We start from the raw sequence: 21,514 nt of genomic DNA, 5'->3' as shown, positions 1-21,514 counted from the left end.
CGGTGGTGTTTCCTACCACCTCTGTGATACCTTCTGAGTCCCCCGACGACGAGTTGTTCGCTGATGACGTTGACGTAGAGCTTACGCCTGTGTCGCGTGTGCGACGTTGCAGTCTCCAATTGGTAGAACCCTGTTCTCAGACCACTGGCCATGCAGACAATGTCCTACCTTAAAGATACAGGAGACTTCCTTACTAAACTTGAGGAATTGGGGATGGAGAGTGATAAATTCATTTTATATACCCTTGATGTAAACAGCTTATATACGTCAATCACTCGTGTGAGTGGCCTTGGAGCCATTAAACAGGCTGTTTGCACGAATGGTATATTATCTACAATTCAACAGAGCTTACGCCTGTGTCGCGTGTGCGACGTTGCCGTCTCCAATTGGTAGAACCCTGTTCTCAGACCACTGGCCATGCAGACAATGTCCTACCTTAAAGATACAGGAGACTTCCTTACTAAACTTGAGGAATTGGGGATGGAGAGTGATAAATTCATTTTATATACCCTTGATGTAAACAGCTTATATACATCAATCACTCATGTGAGTGGCCTTGGAGCCATTAAACAGGCTGTTTGCACGAATGGTATATTATCTACAATTCAATGTGAATTTATATTGGAATTACTCCAATTGGTACTGTATTGTAATTATTTTCTCTTCAAGGACCAATACTACTTACAGTGTCAGGGTACTGCTATGGAGTCGAATGTCGCCCCCACATATGCCAACATCTTCATGAGTATATATGAGGAGAAGTTCGTGTACAAGAATAAACTGTTTTTACAGTATGGATTATGTTGGTTCCGGTACATAGATGATGTATTTGGCATATGGGGGGGCGACATCGACTCCCTACAGGAATTTGTAGCAGATCTTAATGTATCCACTAGACACATCAAATTTAAACTCACATTTAGTGAAGAGTCAATAGCTTTCCTTGACACTACTGTGATAAAAAATGGGAGGCTTCTTGAGGTGGATATTTATAGAAAAGAAAGTGATAGAAATAGTCTCTTAAGGTTTGAGAGTGCTCATCCACCACCACTTATAAGTAGTCTTCCTAAGAGTCAATTATTGAGAGTGAGGAAAATAGTTTCAGATGAGGACAAGGTACAGACCAGACTAATGGAAATGGGAAATATGTTTATTGAAAGGGGCTTCCCTAAATCCCTAATACAGAAACAGATTGAAGAGGTTAACAAGATTCCTAGACATTCTATCCTTAGGGGTACTAAAGTGAAAGATAAACAGGATGATAAACGTATGGTATTTGTTTCTCAATATAACACACTAAGTACAGAGATTAATAAGGTGATTAAAAGACATTGGCCTATTATTAAGAACCTCAATCCAAAAATAAAGGAATTTGAGGTGCCCCCCATGCCTGCATACAGGAGATGTAGGAACCTAAAGGATGCCCTAGTAAGAGCAGACTTGGGTACTGGCAAGAAACAAACACAGACATATATCTCTACCCCCAAACTAGGTTGTTTTCCATGCTTGGGCTGCTGCAATTGTGGCAATATAATCAAAGGGGATTCCTTTTCACACCCACTGACTGGCAGAAAATTTAAAATTCCAGGTTTCTTTACATGTAACACGGATTATGTAATATATTTAATTAAATGTCCGTGTTCTAAGATTTATATAGGTGAATCCACCAGAAGGATAAGGGACCGGATTGTAGAACATAAGTCCAATATAATAGGGATGCTCCTGTATCAAACCACTTTCTACAGGCAGGACATACTATTTCTCAGTTGAGATATCAGGTTATAGAACAGATAAGAAAACCTAGGAGAGGGGGTGATAGACAGCAAATTTTAAAATCAAGAGAAACATACTGGATATACACCTTACAATCACTTATACCCCATGGAATGAATAAGGAAATAGATTGGCAAATTACCCTTCAATAATCATTAGAACAACTGTATTGACACTCTATAAAACTAGTATGTTATTGTCTCTACCTATTAGAGAAAAGCTGTATAGGAGTTTTGTTTAAGTTTCTCATTTTCTTTTGTGAATGACTATGAATTATTAAGATTATGAATAACATATTGTATGTTTTGACAGACTATGTAAATTTTGTATATATTTATATGTATTTACTAACTCAAGGTGATCACTATACTGATGAATATGTATGTTATATTGTATCTTCCAGGTTACTATAAGTTGATAAGAGGAAATTGACTTAACCACTAGAGGGAGCATGAAGGAAAGTCTCCCTGATGTATAGACACAGAGGGTTAATTATTAGTCTCACACCTGTACAGGTAGTAACCCCGCCTATTATGGCTACATAAGGAGTGGTTCTGTCATTTGTTTGTATAACATGATTAAGGTCAGGTTCTGACCGAAACGTCGTTGTTGTTTTTATATGTCTCTGGTGCAATAAAAATGTAAGGAATACTTTAAGTTGGTGCTGATTCAACTTCTTCACTTTACCTTTTTGGGGTGAGTGCAAGGACCCCACTAGCGTGCACCTTTGGTCTGGTTGACGAGTGCTGGGTTTCTCTGTTCTTTCTATGGTTTAGAGGTTAATACATTTATTATTAATTGCGATGTGGGGGATGGCGGTTTAAAGGTTAATACATTTATTATTAGTTGCAATGTGGGGGATGGCAGTTTAGAGGTTAATACATTTATTATTAGTTGCAATGTGGGGGGGATGGCAGTTTAGGGGTTAATAACTTTAATATATATTTTGCAATATGGGGTTGGCGGATTAGGGGTTAAAACATTTATTAGTTACTGTGGTGGGGGGATGACGGTTGAGAGGTAGATATTTTGCATGCGTTAGATGTTTGCTTTTATCATAACAGCGAGCGACGGGTAAAATATACGTGCCACACTTGTATGTGGTGCTGTATATGTGATCGAGTCCCATAGTGTAAGGTCAGGTTACCATAGTAAATAATTAAATGTCTGCCGCACATCAATAAATGCAGACAGCATACGCTGTAGGTATTTATCAGTGCACAAGCAGTTCTTGTGAACTGCTTGTGCAATGCCGCCCCCTGCAGAATCACGGCCAATTGGCCGGTAGCAGGGTGTGTCAATCAGGCCAATTGTATAGGATCGTGCGGATTGATGTCCACAGCCTCAGAGCAGGTGGACAAGTTATGGAGCAGCGGTCTTTCCTCCTGAAGGCTCGCGCGGAAACATGGGCATCCAGCTCCATTCGGAGCATGATAATTCGACCCCTGAGTCTTTTGACTAAAATGCCATTTTAGTTTTAGTCGTATTTTAGTCATCTGAATTGTTTTAGTTTTAGTCTAGTTTTAGTCAACTAAATCTCCAGTAGATTTTAGTCGACTAAAATCTACTGGAGATTTAGTCAACTAAAATCTAAGGGGTTTAGTTAAAGTGTAATGCATTATTTAAGTCATTTCCAAACTCATTATATACTCCAGGAGTAAACATAACATCTGTTATTATTTATGGTATTAAGGTTTAAACATGCAATACAGATTTAGCCGTTGTGATATATAACTTCTTTATTAAACTTAAAATTAAATAAAACCAAGTTTCATAAACAAATAAAAATTAACTGCATGCAATGCTCTAAATAATTCTTTGGAAACCTGGTACTAAAATGGAGCCGTAAATTACTTTTAGCTGCCGGCAACTTCAGTAGCTTAGGGCTCCTTTTTTAAACGGCTCAATGGAAACAAGCCCATAGTTTGTCCATCCACTTGAACAAAAAATGGTTTCTGTGTAAAAAATATATACATATCAAAGGATATTCAGGGATTCCTGACAGATATCAATGTTACAATGTAACTATCACTCATTTTGGGGAAAAATGGTTTGGAAATAGCAAAGGGCTACTTGTACTTATTGCCCTATAACTTGCATAAAAAGCAAAGAACATGTAAACATTTGGTATTTCTAAACTCAGGACAAAATTTAGAAACTATTTAGCAAGGGGGGTTTTGGTGGTTGTAGAAGTGTAACAGATTTTGGGGATCAAATTAAGAAAAAGTGTGTTTTTTTCATTTTTTCATCATATTTTATAATTGTTTTCATAGTAAATTATATGATATGATGAAAATAATGGTATCTTTAGAAAGTCAATTGAATGACAATTTAATGGGTACAGTAAATGAGTAAGAGGAAAATTACAGCTAAACACAAACACCGCAAAAATGTAAAAACAGCCCTAGTTCTAAACGGTAAGAAAATTGAAAAATGGTCTGGTCGCTAAGGGGTTAATTATGATTCAGACAGTTCCTTTAGTGCATGTGCTCATAGAGAGAGTTCCAATACAAAAAGATAGGAGCACCTCCACGGGTTGAAAGTTAAAAATAAACTTTATTCCAAAACAGATTAAAATCTTGGTAGTGGCTAACAGCTAAAGGACACTACAATTACGGCTTGCTAGCAGAAACGCGTCAGTGGGTCACTGGGATTTACCTTAATCCTTCGAACTTTAGCTGTTAGCCACTACCAAGATTTTAATCTGTTTTGGAATAAAGTTTATTTTTAACTTTCAACCTGTGGAGGTGCTCCTATCTTTTTGTATTGGAACTGTTCGTGAAATTTTGTGAGCACTCGCGGGGATTGTTTCCCTTGCTCCCCCACTGCCGGTCACGTGACTGAAGATCTGCCGCTGAAGTCATTGATCGCACACGCTTCCAGTCGAGGGAGGAGAGCAGACGCTGAACGCTGAAGTCGGAGAACCGGACATCTGCATGTGAGTAGAGTCTCCAATAGGATCCGCTGGTGTAACCAGATAAATGGAACAGAGGAGATGAGGTCCGGTCATCAGTGAGGTATCTGTGAGTAAACATTCCGTGGTGAAGCGGAGTCTGTGTGTGAATATTGCAGAGTTTTGTTTGGCAGTTAAGTGAAGAGAGGTGTGTGTCACAGAAGAAGAGGCAGTGGGAGATTTATGAATAATGACATACCATTATTATGGATTTGCATAGAAGGGATAGCCCCAGGTGCTAAGCGAGTGGCATTGTATCTCATAGAGAGAGTAACATAGGAATTGGATAGACTTGTTTTAGTTTCATAGGTTTGTTAACACTAGTAAAGCTACTCCAGTCTTTTTATTCCCTTTGCTCTTCTATACAAACTATTCACTAAGAACAGAGAGGTAACAACTTTATTAAATCAACTCCATTGGCAGTAGAGTACCAGGATAGATGTGGTCCCCAATAGGTGCCCCTTGCAATTACATACATACAGTATATGAGTGGTGCTTTTACTATGAATTTGATCCCCTTGCAGAGCATGTAATTTTATGAATAGTGATCCTGCATGTACTTTTTCAACAAGAATGACCCTTTAATTTCATGATCAAAATCCTTAGAAACCCAAAACATGATATCTTATTTCAGCACAAGTATCTGCCAAAGGCTTGATTGCTCTTGTGTTACTTCCTAACCATGTGGTTGCCTGCTTGTGATTCCTGATCAATTTCATGCTGGTCATTATCTCCATATTTTGTGTGTCTTGTTAATTAATACCCACAAACTGAGTGTTCTACTGGTTATCATTTGTACACTGTGTTTCCTGCTGGTCATCACAACACTGTTTGCTCTTCCAGCCGTTATCTACGTTATTTTAATCCCAATGACTGTTTTGTGACAGTCCATATATGTTGTATTTCTTGTCAAAAAATGTATCTGTGATTTATACCTAATTTACTTTACAAAAATTACTTTGCTTTTGCTACTTCAACCTCTGGAAAACCCTTCCATTACATATCAGCAAGGATGTACATAAATGATCTTGACAACTGTCTTCTAGAATTTACTAAAGAAATATATTTAATTAGCATAATTTTTGTAAGGGTGGCATTACTCGTTTCCAAGGTCAGATTGATTAGTGGTGAACCTGTCTTGGCTCTTGAAGTTTTTTAAAGCCTTGATTACTCAATACCTGAATCTATGTCTGCACCTGCTCATAAAAATGTAGCCTATCTTGGCTTCATAAATATCTGATCCCGATTCTAAATTACTAGGATCTGACCAAACAACACTGATGCTAGAGGAACATAAAGCAAGGTTTTATTTTTGACTATGTATATACTGTGGTGTAGAACATCATTTACTGAGGTAATATCCAATATGGAAAGCAGACTGAGACAACAATTTCAGTTATTGCTTTATTATCAACTTGTCCTGACCAGGGGACTTCTTTCTGCTTTTGCCCATTGCAGGACATCTGTTGATCAGTGGTTTGTCCTACTTCCCTACATTAAGAGTAAACAATAGGGGCAGAAAACAGATCAACTATTAAAATTAATCTAAATTTGTCTAACACTTTCCTTAATTCAGTGGTTTGCTTGCTTCACTTCTGTGGAATGTTTTAGGTAGAAGTCTAAATGGAAGGAGTTAAACAAACCACTGGATGAAGGAAAAAGTGTTAAATACATATAGATTTGTTTCTTTCTTATAGTGGTGAGAGTCAACTTAATTCCTTACTGTTGGGAATTAACCACCTGGCCACCAGGAGGAGAGAAAGACAACGTACAGCAAGAGCATTAATATCCCTCCTATTTGTTTTTCTCTCCCAGTATTTTCTTTGCCTAGTCTAGGAGCAGGCAAAGATAGAGGTGCTCAGGATTTATTGAAGATTTACGGTGATATTAATCCCATATTTTCCCTCAATGTATAGTTTTTTGAAGAGAGGGGTATAGGAGAGTACTTGCTGTACAAGAGATAAATCTTCTCTCTAGAGTTATAGGGGCCGATTTATGAAAGTGCGAGTGGACATGATACGATGTAGCGTATCATTTCCGCCGCATATCGATAAATGTTCTGGTGAACTGCTTGTGCAATTCCGTCTCCTGCATATTTGCGACTAATCGGCCGCTAGCAGGGGGTGCCAATCAGCCCGATCATATAGACTGCTGCTTCATAACTGCTGTTTCCGGCACGGAGCTTGATATTTCAGCCCCAATGTCACAAGTCTGCAACAAGTGTCACTGGGACAGTTCCTTTAGCCTCCTCCTGTTTGGACATGAAGATGTACTCCCTCGGTATATCCTCTTATGTTATTTACAGTACAGTATGGGCTTTCTGCTGTATCCTTAGGACTAAATTGATAAGAGCAGTAGAGTGAGCATTTTGTGGGTAAGTGTTCTGCAAAGCGCACACAGCCCTCCAGCTACCTGTAAGTACATATCCTTTAAGTATTTTTAACCACTTCACATTGACTGATGCACAGAGCAGGTTGGATTCTTGCTCTGCTGACTGCTACAAGGTCATCTTTGCATACTTTAATTTGATGTATTTACATAGGCAGAGGCAGCTTTTGGAAGGAAGGCTCTTCAGGCTGTTTTTTCTGGTGCCTTCCTTCCCTTACTTCCCACCCATTTCCTTTGTAGACTTCACAGCTTGGGTATTCGTTCCCAACAGTAAGGAATTTCGTGGACTAACACCATCAAAAGAAAGAAAACATAATTTATACTTACCTTTCTTGGTTGTGATATTCCACGAACCCGCCCAATTTTTCTAAGGCCAGCAGTTCTAGTTTGCACCTATTCACCCTACTATCACTAGCATTTTACCTCAGAGGGAACAGGAAGTAGGAGGATATTAAAGCTCTTGCTGTTGGGTGTCTTTGCCTCCTCCTGGAGGCAGGTGATGAATTCCAAACAGTTAGCAATTTTGTAAGGAATTTATCAGGTAAGCATCAATTATGTTTTTAATAGTTTATCAGTGTTCTTCCCCAGTTCCCTAATATTAGAGTAAACAATAGGGACAGAAAACAGATACACTATTAAGAGTCAACGATTCCTGACTGTTAGGAACTAATACCCAAGCTTTATTTACCTGAAACAACAACCTGAAGAACTTTTCTGCTAAAAACTACCAAAGGACGACCAAGTTGATGCCTTGCGTTTGCCTGAAAGCAAAAATAAACAGCTAGAGGACTGACAGAATTCCTAAGAAGATAGAATTTCAGAGCCCCAACCACATCCAAATCGTATAACAACTTTTCTTTATAATTCTTTATATTCAGATTTAAGGAATGTACCACTATTTCCTGATTTATATTCTCGGAAGAAACCATTTTAGGTAAGAAACTAGAATGAGTACAGCTTTGTCCTGATGGAACACTAGATACTGTGGATTGCAAAAAAGAGCTGACAACTCGGATACCCTCCTGGCAGAAGAAATAGCTAATAGAAACAAAACCTTCCAGGACAACAACTTAAGGTCCAATATGTGCATAGATTAAAATGGAGGAAATGGTAAAACTTTCAGCACTAAATAGTGATTTCATGGAGGAGAAATCAGCCTTTTAACCTGTCTAATTCGGACCAGAGCTTGAACAGTTTAGCAAACTTTTTATGAAAATAGAACTGAAATCGCAGAAATGTGACCCTTCAATCTGCTGGCCAATAAACCCTTATCTAAGCGATCTTGCAAAAATTTAAGAATGTGAGGAATTTTAAAGGAATGCCAAGAATAATCTCCCTCCACACACCATGAAAAATAAACCTTCCAGGCGTTATGATACATGTTCCACGTAACAGGTTAATGAGCCTGAATCAGGGTATCTATCACTGAGACAAAAAAAATATTTGAAGGAAAATATAACCATTCAACCTCCAAGCATTTAAGTTGAGAGATTAGATATTTTGATAAAAGAAGGGACCTTGAGATAACAGATCTGGCCACTGAGGATGACATTCTGGTGGAACACTGGACATCTGAACCAGATCGGAATACCAAGTCCTGCAAGGCTACGTAGGAGCTATTAGGATTGCTGAAGTACATTCCTATTTGATCCGAGCAGTCAACCTTGGAAAGAACATTAGGTGTAAAGAGATAAACTAGATGAAACAGCCAATGAAACGCTAAGGCATATGCCAGTTCCTGAGGATCCCTGGACCTCACTCCATATCTGGGCAGTTTGTAATTTTAGACAAGACGTTATTAAGTCTATCTCCGGAAGCCCCCAACTAAGAACCAACTGATTGAAAATCTCCTTATTGAGAGACCATTTCCCTGAATGAAGAGTCTGATGACTCAAATAATCTGTTTCCTAATTGTATTGCTGAAATGGTACACTGGTGAGATTCCACCCAAGCTAGAATGCAAGCTACTTTTATTATTCTATAAGATAGGGGGCGCCCTAAAGTAAATTTGTTTATCAATATAGTGAATATATTAGAAATAATACAGACTATCAAATCAATAAGTGATAAAAGATAATACAATTAGTGCAACAAATTTAAAATTAATAAAAACAATTCAAAAAGTCTCTGAGGAGTAGATAGAAGATAATCAAGGCAGAAATCTGTAGAGAACCCGGCCAGGATCCTAAGGAGATGATCTATAAAACATAAGAGAGACAGATGCGCCACATGGCCCAATATTGTTTGTTCAGCAGAGTGAATGTGATTTAATTATGCCAATGCAAACTCACAATTTAGGAAGCACTCCAGTTAGTGCAACAGAAGCAGTCTGGGATCAATCACAGTCACCCAGCAGACCGACCTCTTGGATAGAGGCCTGATGAAACAGTTTGTTGCTGAGAAACGCGTTGCTTGTTTTAATCTTTTACAAAGTAAAGTATTATCTATTTTTACAAACACTTGCTATTGTGTATTATTTGGACCAATCCTGGTCCCCTGGACTTTTGCTGACTGCCTCCTGTGAGAACCTTGTCATAGTCTGTTGGGTGACTGTATTGATCCCTTCCTGCCTGATTAGCATCAATGGAGATGCTTTACTAAATGTGAGTATATTTTCAAGTATACACAACATCATCTTCTGGTTCCAAACTGTACTAGGCAATATAGGCACCTCTGTGTCTCCTTATCTTTTTATCATAGAACGTACTACTCTATCCAAGAGGTTGGTCTGCTGGGTGACTGTGATTGATCCCAGACTGCTTCTGTTGCACTAACTGGAGTGCTTCCTAAATTGTGAGTTTGCATTGGCATAATTAAATCACATTCACTCTGCTGAACAAACAATATTGGGCCATGTGGCGCATCTGTCTCTCTTATACTTTTATTATTGCTAAGGCACTGCGAGGACCACCTTACTGATTGACATACGATAATGCAGTGATATTGTTGTATTGAAACTAAATAAATCAAACTGACCTGGGAAGGGGCCAAGCCTCTTGTGCTCAGAAGATCGCACAAAGTTGTAAGAAATGATTGGTAAGTCCACACTCTCCGCGGACCCCCAGAATGCACCTCAAACAGAGAGACTCATGTCCATGGTAATTATTTCATAGGAGGGACTAAGAAAGTGCATTCCCAAGCAAACCGGATTGGGAGATGTCCTCAAAGAGAGGGACTGTCTAATCCAACTGAATTGGCTGTGAGAGGTTGGTGTAATCCATGTTCCACTGATTTTAGCATGAGAGGAATTAGAGAACTCTTGGGAACATTTACCCACCATCCATGACTGCGAAGAAACCACCTTGTGAATAGGAATATGAAGGTAAGCAGCTAACCTGTTTGACTAACTGAAGAATATAAATTATTGTTACCATTTTGAACGAAGGAACCCTCAAGAATTTGTTTAAGGTTTTCAGATCCAAAAGGGGTCGGAAGTTTACTTCTTTCTTTAGAACAATACAGAGGTTGGAATAAAACCTCTTCCCCTGTTCTGACAGAAGAACAGGAATGATCACCCCCATGTTTTCTAGATCCTGAACACACTGGAAAAAAAGCAGATATTTCTCTTGTTAAGTGTATCCAGTCCACGGAACATCCATTACTTATGGGATATTAACTCCTCCCCAACAGGAAGTGCAAGAGGATTCACCCAGCAGAGCTGCTATATAGCTCCTCCCCTAACTGCCATTACCAGTCATTCTCTTGCACCCAACGAATAGATAGGATGTGTGAGAGGACTGTGGTGATTATACTTAGTTTCATACCTTCAATCAAAAGTTTGTTATTTTATAATAGCACCGGAGTGTGTTATTCCTTCTCTGGTAGAATTTGAAGAAGAATCTACCTGAGTTTTTCTATGATTTTAGCCGGAGTAGTTAAGATCATATTGCTGTTTCTCGGCCATCTGAGGAGAGGTAAACTTCAGATCAGGGGACAGCGGGCAGATTAATCTGCAAAGAGGTATGTAGCAGCTTTTATTTTCTGACAATGGAATTGATGAGAAAATTCTGCCATACCGATATAATGTAAACTCAGCCTTAAATGCAGTAGCAGCAACTGGTATCAGGCTGTCATGTATGTATATTTTACACTTCAGTATTCTGGGGAATGGCACTTCACTGGAATTATACTGTATGCATAAAACTTTAGCCTAATTTGCAGGGACTAGCAACAGGCTTTTTAATAACACTCAATTTATTAATGTTAAACGTTTTTTGCTGGCATGTAAAATCGTTTAATTTTCTGAGGTACTGGGTGAAAAAATGTTTTGGGCACTATTTTTTTCCACTTGGCAGTCGTTTTATTTAATTTATGACAGTTTACTGATCTCTCTCACTGTTAGCTATCAGGGTTAGTTATCCTTTGCTAATGGGAGCAATCCTTTGCTAAAATTGTGTTTTTTACAAAGATTTGATGCTATAACTTTTCAGTTTATTAATTTTCAACTGTCATAACTTTTTCTGTGCTTCTTATAGGCACAGTACGTTTTCATATTATAGTAAATTACTTGAAAAGTATTTCCAAGTTGCTAGTTTATTTGCTAGTGTGTTAAACATGTCTGATTCAGAGGAAGATATCTGTGCTATATGTGCTAAAGCCAAAGTGGAGCCCAATAGAAATTTATGTACTAATTGTATTGATGCTACTTTAAATAAAAGTCAATCTGTACAAATTGAACATATTTCACCAAACAACGAGGGGAGAGTTATGCCGACTAACTCGCCTCACGTGTCAGTACCTGCATCTCCCGCTCGGGAGGTGCGTGATATTGTAGCGCCGAGTACATCTGGGCGGCCATTACAAATCACATTACAGGATATGGCTACTGTTATGACTGAAGTTTTGGCTAAATTACCAGAACTAAGAGGTAAGCGTGATCACTCTGGGGTGAGAACAGAGTGCGCTGATAATATTAGGGCCATGTCAGACACTGCGTCACAATTTGCAGAACATGAGGACGGAGAGCTTCATTCTGCGGGTGACGGTTCTGATCCAAACAAACTGGATTCAGATATTTCAAATTTTAAATTTAAGCTGGAAAACCTCCGTGTATTACTAGGGGAGGTGTTAGCGGCTCTGAATGATTGTAACACAGTTGCAATACCAGAGAAAATGTGTAGGTTGGATAAATATTTTGCGGTACCGGCGAGTACTGACGTTTTTCCTATACCTAAGAGACTTACTGAAATTGTTACTAAGGAGTGGGATAGACCCGGTGTGCCGTTCTCACCCCCTCCGATATTTAGAAAGATGTTTCCAATAGACGCCACCACACGGGACTTATGGCAAACGGTCCCTAAGGTGGAGGGAGCAGTTTCTACTTTAGCTAAGCGTACCACTATCCCGGTGGAGGATAGCTGTGCCTTTTCAGATCCAATGGATAAAAAGTTAGAGGGTTACCTTAAGAAAATGTTTGTTCAACAAGGTTTTATATTGCAACCTCTTGCATGCATTGCGCCTGTCACGGCTGCAGCAGCATTTTGGTTTGAGTCTCTGGAAGAGACACTTGAATCAGCTCCATTAGATGAGATTACACACAAGCTTAAAGCCCTTAAGTTAGCTAACTCATTTATTTCAGATGCCGTAGTACATTTAACTAAACTTACGGCTAAGAATTCCGGATTCGCCATTCAGGCACGCAGAGCACTGTGGCTAAAATCCTGGTCAGCTGACGTTACTTCTAAATCTAAATTGCTTAATATACCTTTCAAAGGGCAGACCTTATTCGGGCCCGGGTTGAAAGAAATTATCGCTGACATTACAGGAGGTAAAGGCCATGCCCTGCCTCAAGACAGAGCCAAACCTAAGGCTAGACAGTCTAATTTTCGTTCCTTTCGTAATTTCAAAGCAGGAGCAGCATCAACTTCCTCTGCACCAAAACAGGAAGGAGCTGTTGCTCGCTACAGACAAGGCTGGAGACCTAACCAGTCCTGGAACAAGGGCAAGCAGGCCAGGAAACCTGCTGCTGCCCCTAAGACAGCATGAATCGAGGGCCCCCGATCCGGGAACGGATCTAGTGGGGGGCAGACTTTCTCTCTTCGCCCAGGCTTGGGCAAGAGATGTCCAGGATCCCTGGGCGTTAGAGATCATATCTCAGGGATACCTTCTAGACTTCAAATTCTCTCCCCCAAGAGGGAGATTTCATCTGTCAAGGTTGTCAACAAACCAAATAAAGAAAGAGGCGTTTCTACGCTGCGTACAAGATCTTTTATTAATGGGAGTGATCCATCCGGTTCCGCGGTCGGAACAAGGACAAGGGTTTTACTCAAATCTGTTTGTGGTTCCCAAAAAAGAGGGAACTTTCAGGCCAATCTTGGATTTAAAGATCCTAAACAAATTCCTAAGAGTTCCATCGTTCAAAATGGAAACTATTCGGACAATTTTACCCATGATCCAAAAGGGTCAGTACATGACCACAGTGGATTTAAAGGATGCTTACCTTCACATACTGATTCACAAAGATCTTTACCGGTATCTAAGGTTTGCCTTTCTAGACAGGCATTACCAGTTTGTAGCTCTTCCATTCGGATTGGCTACGGCTCCGAGAATCTTCACAAAGGTTCTGGGTGCTCTTCTGGCGGTACTAAGACCGCGAGGAATTGCGGTAGCTCCGTACCTAGACGACATTCTGATACAAGCTTCAAGCTTTCAAACTGCCAAGTCTCATACAGAGTTAGTACTGGCATTTCTAAGGTCGCATGGATGGAAGGTGAACGAAAAGAAGAGTTCTCTCTTTCCACTCACAAGAGTTCCCTTCTTGGGGACTCTTATAGATTCTGTAGAAATGAAGATTTACCTGACAGAAGACAGGTTAACAAAGCTTCAAAATGCATGCCGTGTCCTTCATTCCATTCAACACCCGTCAGTAGCTCAATGCATGGAGGTGTTCGGCTTAATGGTAGCAGCAATGGACATAGTACCCTTTGCACGCCTACATCTCAGACCGCTGCAATTGTGCATGCTAAGTCAGTGGAATGGGGATTACTCAGACTTGTCCCCTACTCTGAATCTGGATCAAGAGACCAGAAATTCTCTTCTATGGTGGCTTTCTCGGCCACATCTGTCCAGGGGGATGCCATTCAGCAGGCCGGACTGGACAATTGTAACAACAGACGCCAGCCTACTAGGTTGGGGCGCTGTCTGGAATTCTCTGAAGGCTCAGGGACAATGGAATCAGGAGGAGAGTCTCCTACCAATAAACATTCTGGAATTGAGAGCAGTTCTCAATGCCCTTCTGGCTTGGCCCCAGTTAACAACTCGGGGGTTCATCAGGTTTCAGTCGGACAACATCACGACTGTAGCTTACATCAACCATCAGGGAGGGACAAGAAGCTCCCTAGCAATGATGGAAGTATCAAAGATAATTCGCTGGGCAGAGTCTCACTCTTGCCACCTGTCAGCAATCCACATCCCGGGAGTGGAGAACTGGGAGGCGGATTTCTTAAGTCGTCAGACTTTTCATCCGGGGGAGTGGGAACTTCATCCGGAGGTCTTTGCCCAAATACTTCGACGTTGGGGCAAACCAGAGATAGATCTCATGGCGTCTCGACAGAACGCCAAGCTTCCTCGTTACGGGTCCAGATCCAGGGATCCGGGAGCGGTTCTGATAGATGCTTTGACAGCACCTTGGACCTTCGGGATGGCTTATGTGTTTCCACCCTTCCCGATGCTTCCTCGATTGATTGCCAGAATCAAACAGGAGAGAGCATCAGTGATTCTAATAGCGCCTGCATGGCCACGCAGGACTTGGTATGCAGATCTAGTGGACATGTCATCCTGTCCACCTTGGTCGCTACCTCTGAAACAGGACCTTCTGATCCAGGGTCCCTTCAAACATCAAAATCTAATATCTCTGAAGCTGACTGCTTGGAAATTGAACGCTTGATTTTATCAAAACGTGGTTTTTCTGAGTCAGTTATTGATACCTTAAATACAGACTAGGAAGCCTGTTACCAGAAAGATTTACCATAAGATATGGCGCAAATACTTATATTGGTGCGAATCCAAGAGTTACTCATGGAGTAAGGTTAGGATTCCGAGGATATTGTCTTTTCTACAAGAAGGTTTAGAAAAGGGTTTATCCGCTAGTTCCTTAAAGGGACAGATTTCAGCTCTGTCCATTCTTTTACACAAACGTCTGTCAGAAGTTCCGGACGTTCAAGCTTTTTGTCAGGCTTTAGCTAGGATCAAGCCTGTGTTTAAAACTGTTGCTCCACCATGGAGTTTGAACTTAGTTCTTAATGTTTTACAGGGGGTTCCGTTTGAACCCCTTCATTCCATTGATATCAAGTTGTTATCTTGGAAAGTTCTTAATGGCGATTTCCTCGGCTCGAAGAGTCTCTGAGTTATCTGCCTTACATTGTGATTCTCCTTATCTGATTTTTCATTCAGACAAGGTAGTTCTGCGTACTAAACCTGGGTTCCTACCTAAGGTGATCACTAACAGGAATATCAATCAAGAGATTGTGGTTCCATCTTTGTGTCCTAATCCTTCTTCGAAAAAGGAACGTCTGCTACACAATCTAGATGTAGTCCGTGCCCTGAAATTTTATCTACAGGCAACTAAGGATTTTCGACAAACGTCTTCCCTGTTTGTCGTTTATTCTGGTCAGAGGAGAGGTCAAAAAGCTTCGGCTACCTCTCTCTCCTTTTGGCTTCGTAGCATAATACGGTTAGCCTATGAGACTGCTGGACAGCAGCCTCCTGAAAGAATTACAGCACATTCTACTAGAGCTGTGGCTTCCACTTGGGCCTTTAAGAATGAGGCTTCTGTTGAACAGATTTGCAAGGCTGCAACTTGGTCTTCTCTTCATACTTTTTCCAAATTTTACAAATTTGACACTTTTGCTTCTTCGGAGGCTGTTTTTGGGAGAAAGGTTCTTCAGGCAGTGGTTCCTTCCGTATAAAGAGCCTGCCTGTCCCTCCCGTCATCCGTGTACTTTAGCTTTGGTATTGGTATCCCATAAGTAATGGATGTTCCGTGGACTGGATACACTTAACAAGAGAAAACATAATTTATGCTTACCTGATAAATTTATTTCTCTTGTAGTGTATCCAGTCCACGGCCCGCCCTGTCACTTTAAGGCAGGTAATTTTTCCATTAAACTACAGTCACCACTGCACCCTATGGTTTTCCTTTCTCTGCATGTTTTCGGTCGAATGACTGGTAATGGCAGTTAGGGGAGGAGCTATATAGCAGCTCTGCTGGGTGAATCCTCTTGCACTTCCTGTTGGGGAGGAGTTAATATCCCATAAGTAATGGATGTTCCGTGGACTGGATACACTACAAGAGAAATAAATTTATCAGGTAAGCATAAATTATGTTTTTTTCTTGTCGTTTTGAAACATGGGACAGAAAAAACCTCCATAGAAGAGGCTGTGATCGAAAACCTCATGTACCCTTGAGAAATAATATCTAGAACCCAAGAGTCCTGAACAGACTGAGACCAGACCTTTTGGAAAAGGCTCAATCTGCCCCTTACCAGCAACAAGTCTGGTTTGGGGGTCACAGATTTTGCATTGGAAGGAGATTTCTTAGCCTGCTTAGCCACACTGAATTGGACTTCCAGGAAGATATTGTAGAATCTGATTTTTGAGAAGAAGACAACTTCTGGTTTCTAGACTGACAAAAGGAGCATAAACTATCATTTGATTATTTGCCCCTGGATTTGGATTTTTTATCCTGGGGAAGAAAGGCTCATTTGTCACCAGTAACAGTGGAGATAACCCGGCCCAAAGAGGATTTTTCCTTGAAAGGATAAAGAAGAGTCTGGTCTTTGAGACCATGCCTGCAGATCAAGATTTTATCTATAAGGCCCTCCTAGTAAGAACAGCTTGAGCCATATTTATCTTAAGAAACATATATATTCCTAAATATCTTATTAGGAAGATTAAACTGATACTAACTCCTACAAGCAATTGCACCAAGGAGATGCCTCACCAGCAACACAAGCGATACCCTGATAAGACATGAGAATACAGTAGAGATCCCACCCAGTACTGTACTAGACAGTAGAGGATATACTGAGTGAGAACATCTACATGGCAAGACAGGAAGAGGCTAAAGGACCAGTCCCAGCAACACCTATGGCAGACTTGTGACCACAACTCCCACAGGAAAATTACATTGCACAACCAGTACTATCCTATGCCCCTTACTTTAAGGATCCACATTTATGAAGGGTGCACGGGATCAAGGATCCACTTTCTTCTTAAATAATAACCAGAGCACCTCAATCTTCACCTGCTCCTAGAGAGGCAAAGAAAGACTGGGAGATACAGGGAAGTGGGAGGGCTATTACATTTCAGGTATATTTTGTCTTTGCCTCCTCCTGCTGGCCAGGTGATAAATTCCCAACATTTAAAAATTATGGATTCTCTCCACCTTAAGCAATAAAACCAGTATATCTCATGTTCTCCTTGCTGCTAAAGCATAGAACCACTTATCTATCATTAATCTTTCTTCTAACCCACTCTGTGATATGTGATACAACATCTGTGATATGTGATACAACAGACCTTTCCCTTTTTTTTTTTGCAAAATGTTTATTTTTTGGTAACTGATACACAGATTTTTTTATTTTGCATCTTAGCTAAAAGCTCATCCTTGGGCTATCTGTTCTTTCCTTTCTATTCATATATGTGCCTAATAGTAGACTGATTATAATTACATTTTGGATTAGGAAATCTCTAAAACACTGAAATATTATCTGAAGAATACTATTAAATGTGTGAAAGGATGGCTAAAAATGTAACTGAAAAAAATGGTAAAAGGAGACATTATATAGATGCGGAGAAATGAACAGTATGAAAGCATGATATGTCACTATTTAACACTATTTATCCAATCATAATTACAGCACCTTTAACTATTACTTAGTAAAATGCACTCTTACTTGGTGTTCCATATTAGCAAATAAAACATTACTGTTATAAAAGCAACGTCTGTATGTTGTGAGATAATGAAGTGCTTGTCTTCTAAATGAGTTAGGTCTGTTAGCGTTAAAGTGGCACACAAATTATCTGATGTAAGCAGTTTTAAAGGAATTCATTTATAAAAATATATTTATATTTTATAGGTAAATCCAGAGCTTGCTCACCAGTTTGAAGTAAAAGGTTTGAAGTTTGTTGGACATGACACCGAGGGACAAAGAATGGAAGTAATTGAGCTTGAAGGTTATTATTAATATTCAGTAGTACATATTGTAGATATAATGGGGAACAGTATTGTATGTCAATGTATCAGTTCTACTCGTTAACATATTTTGTTGTCACCCTTAATCACACTGTGATAAACATGACTATGATCTCTAGACAGGCAACATATGGTTGTTAACTATAGCTACAAATGCTGATCTATAAGTTTAAGGGAAATAATAATATGGTTGTAACATAAATGAAATTGAGTACTGCAGTGCAAATGAAGTCTATACAAAAGAAATCTTTTAAAATAATTTAACAACTGCGTGAAATTTTCCAGGATCGTTTTCATTTCACCATACTTAAGTATGATGGGGACACTTCAGCCTCTGGAGGCAGTGGAGCAAGCATATTTTTTCAGAGGCATTTAACAGCAAAAGCAGGCAAATTAAATAACAGGTGCTTATTGAATTACTTTTTGAGTTTAATGTCCATTTAACTAAACAGAAGGAGAGATAAAAGCCAAGTATGAAATTGGGCTGTTTGGTCTTAGCAGAATTCTGTGAATGAAGTCATACTTGCTTCTGACATAAATTTCCTGGCAATCTGCACATTTTCCTTGATCCATACAGGGTTGGAGATTGGTGTTGGGGGAAGCATGCTTGGTTTTACCTGAAGAGCATCACTCTGGAAACAAACAACCCCATTTCTTATGTACCATTTATGTTCCTTTAAAAATGTTTCTTTACAATATACACAACATTATCCTAACTTCTATGAAACCCATAATACAGGGCTCAAAATATCCACTCACCACTAGCCATTGGACATTTATTGGTGGCGAATGAAAATTAGTGAGTAAATGTTGAATCAACATTCACTCACTGTCCGAAGTCTGGTGGCGTGTTGTAAGTTAGTTATTATATTTGCAAAATGTACACTCCTATTGCAGCACTGACATACACACATTTTGGGCTATGTGCTGAAAATGTTATCTAGAGGGATATTATATATCTATGATGGTCAAGGATATGTTATTCCTCTAGGGCTATAGGGACCCCATCAGTGCTTAAACTGTTACTTCTGAGAGGGTAAACGGGGGCAGGGAGAGAGAAATTGGAGAGGAATAGTGAAAGTGGAGAAGAAGATACAGTTAAGAGAGAGTGGAGAAACAAAAGAAAGAGTGAAGAGATATGAGAGAGGGGAAAGAAAGTGTAAAGAGAAGATATGGCCTGAGAGAGAAGGGAAAGGGTATAAAGGGAGATTGAAGAGAGGAGGGAGTGGAGAGAGTTAAGAGAGAGAAGGAAGGGATAATAATTATTTTTAAAAAAATAAAACTCCAGATCTGCTATGACCTTCCATGACTGTTAACACTATCTTCCCTTACTCTCTCAATTCAACAACTTCTTTATTCGTCCAGCTGTTGTCTTCCCACAGAACCCCTAGTTGATGTTGCAAACTGCTATGCACTTATATTTTATTCATTTATTACTGTATGTAGCATTATTTAATTTGTTATGGTATAAATTAAAAACAATATTAAAAACTACTGCACAATATGGTGTTTAACAATGGCTATACATATGCGCAAAGAGGGGGTGGAATAGTGGGCGTGGTGTAAGCAAGTAGTGGGTGAGTCCTGCCATAACAGATTAAAACACTCTATAGAAAAAAAATTATATACTATATATATTATATACTATATATATATATATATATATATATATATATATATATATATATATATATATATATATATATACATTCTGTAGGTATTTCTCCCAATATATTTTTCCCATTCTCCATTTCATTCTTTTCAAAGATTCTGACTTCCTTTAAAGTTTAAGTTAAAGGGGACGATTTATCTTCCCCCGAATGCTGCCTAATGCAGCTGTTTCCGAGCTAGCCTTCATGCTCGCTGGAAACAAGAGTTAAGAAAGAGTTAAGAAACAGCGGTCTTAAGACCGTTGCTCCTTAACTCGTACGCCACCTCTGAGGCGGCGTACAGCAATCAGACCGATCGAATACAATCGGGTTGATTGGCACCCCCTGCTAGCGGCTGATTGGCCGCAAATTTGCAGTGGGTGGCATTGCACAAGCAGTTCACCAGAACTGCTTGTGCAATGTCGGGCGGACATGATCGCTACAGCGGATCATGTCCGTCCGACACTTATTAAATCGGCCCCATAGAATTTCTAAAATATTTTTTTTTTTTTTTTTTTTTTTTTTTGGTTTTCAAAGCTTTATTGAAAAGTAAACAGAAAATATACAAAATCCGTACATCAAAAGTCATGGAATACAGGAATATTTGTACAGAAGACTCCATGGAGTTCAATTGGTTGCATAAAAATAGCGTGACAAAGAGTCCATTTGAGAATCTATAAGCCCATTCATGTTCCTTTCGATGTATTCTAACAATATTATTAAATATATAACAGTATTTAGTCAGAAAAGATAGTTGAGCTTCGGTCATAGGGCTACTGGTAGGCCCATGTCCGAGGAGAAAGAAAAAGAAGAGAATAAAGTAGAAAGGGAAGGAGAGGGGAGAGAGGGAGAGAAGAAGAAAAAAAAAAAAAAAAAGGGGGGGGGGCATAAAGGGGAGGAGAGGAGTGGGTAAAAGAAGGGGGGGAATGGGGGGGGAGACGGGGGGTGAGGGAGTTAAATCAGATACGTCTCTTAAAAAGAGAAGGGGGAAATCCATGCCAGACCCCGCTGTGGACAGCAGGCCTGTCATGCCTCCTTTGTTCATAAGGGTTTAGGCCACTAAAATGCAATCCGGCCTACCCTGTTTCCACTTTTCCAGCATGTATTCATGGATTTCTATCCTGTCGTCTCTCATGAATCTAAATCTCTCTAATAGGAGGTATCTGTCTACCTGGCCGGCCCAGTCACTCAGTGTAGACGCGTTCACATTCTTCCAATTTTTGGGGACAAGGGATTTCGCGCTGTTTAGCATCAAATAGAAAAGGTATTTTGTGGCCTTGTCTTTAAACTTGGGAAGGTCATGATACAAAAGGATGCTAGGTGCTCTAGGCAGAGAGGTCCCGACCACCTTCTCCATGGCAGTCATCACTGAGTGCCAATATGATCTTACGACATCACAACCCCACCAAAGGTGTAGAAGGGTACCTGGTTCCCCACAACCTCGCCAACATCTTCCGTCTGTCTGTTTATAGATTTTTTGTAATCTGGCAGGGGTGAGATACCATCCTGACAAGTATTTAAAGTTGGACTCCAGTAGTTTTGCTGAGACTGATGTCT

General features: G+C 39.8%; 1 protein-coding gene across 2 annotated transcripts in view; it reads left to right on the top strand.

Annotated features, from left to right (window-relative positions):
- CTPS2 (CTP synthase 2) overlaps positions 1 to 21,514 on the top strand; it is a 721,417-nt gene that overhangs the window by 638,060 nt on the left and 61,843 nt on the right. For both annotated transcript variants that reach the window (XM_053706085.1, XM_053706084.1), the window contains exon 16: positions 18,193 to 18,289. In XM_053706085.1, coding sequence (XP_053562060.1) covers positions 18,193 to 18,289 — 97 coding nt within the window. The remainder of the gene's footprint in view (positions 1 to 18,192; positions 18,290 to 21,514) is intronic.

The sequence above is a fragment of the Bombina bombina genome, chromosome 3 (genome assembly GCF_027579735.1).
Source record: "Bombina bombina isolate aBomBom1 chromosome 3, aBomBom1.pri, whole genome shotgun sequence".
Lineage (NCBI taxonomy): Eukaryota > Metazoa > Chordata > Amphibia > Anura > Bombinatoridae > Bombina > Bombina bombina.
Note: the sequence above shows the minus strand (reverse complement) of the source record. Positions and strands in the feature narration are given on the sequence as shown.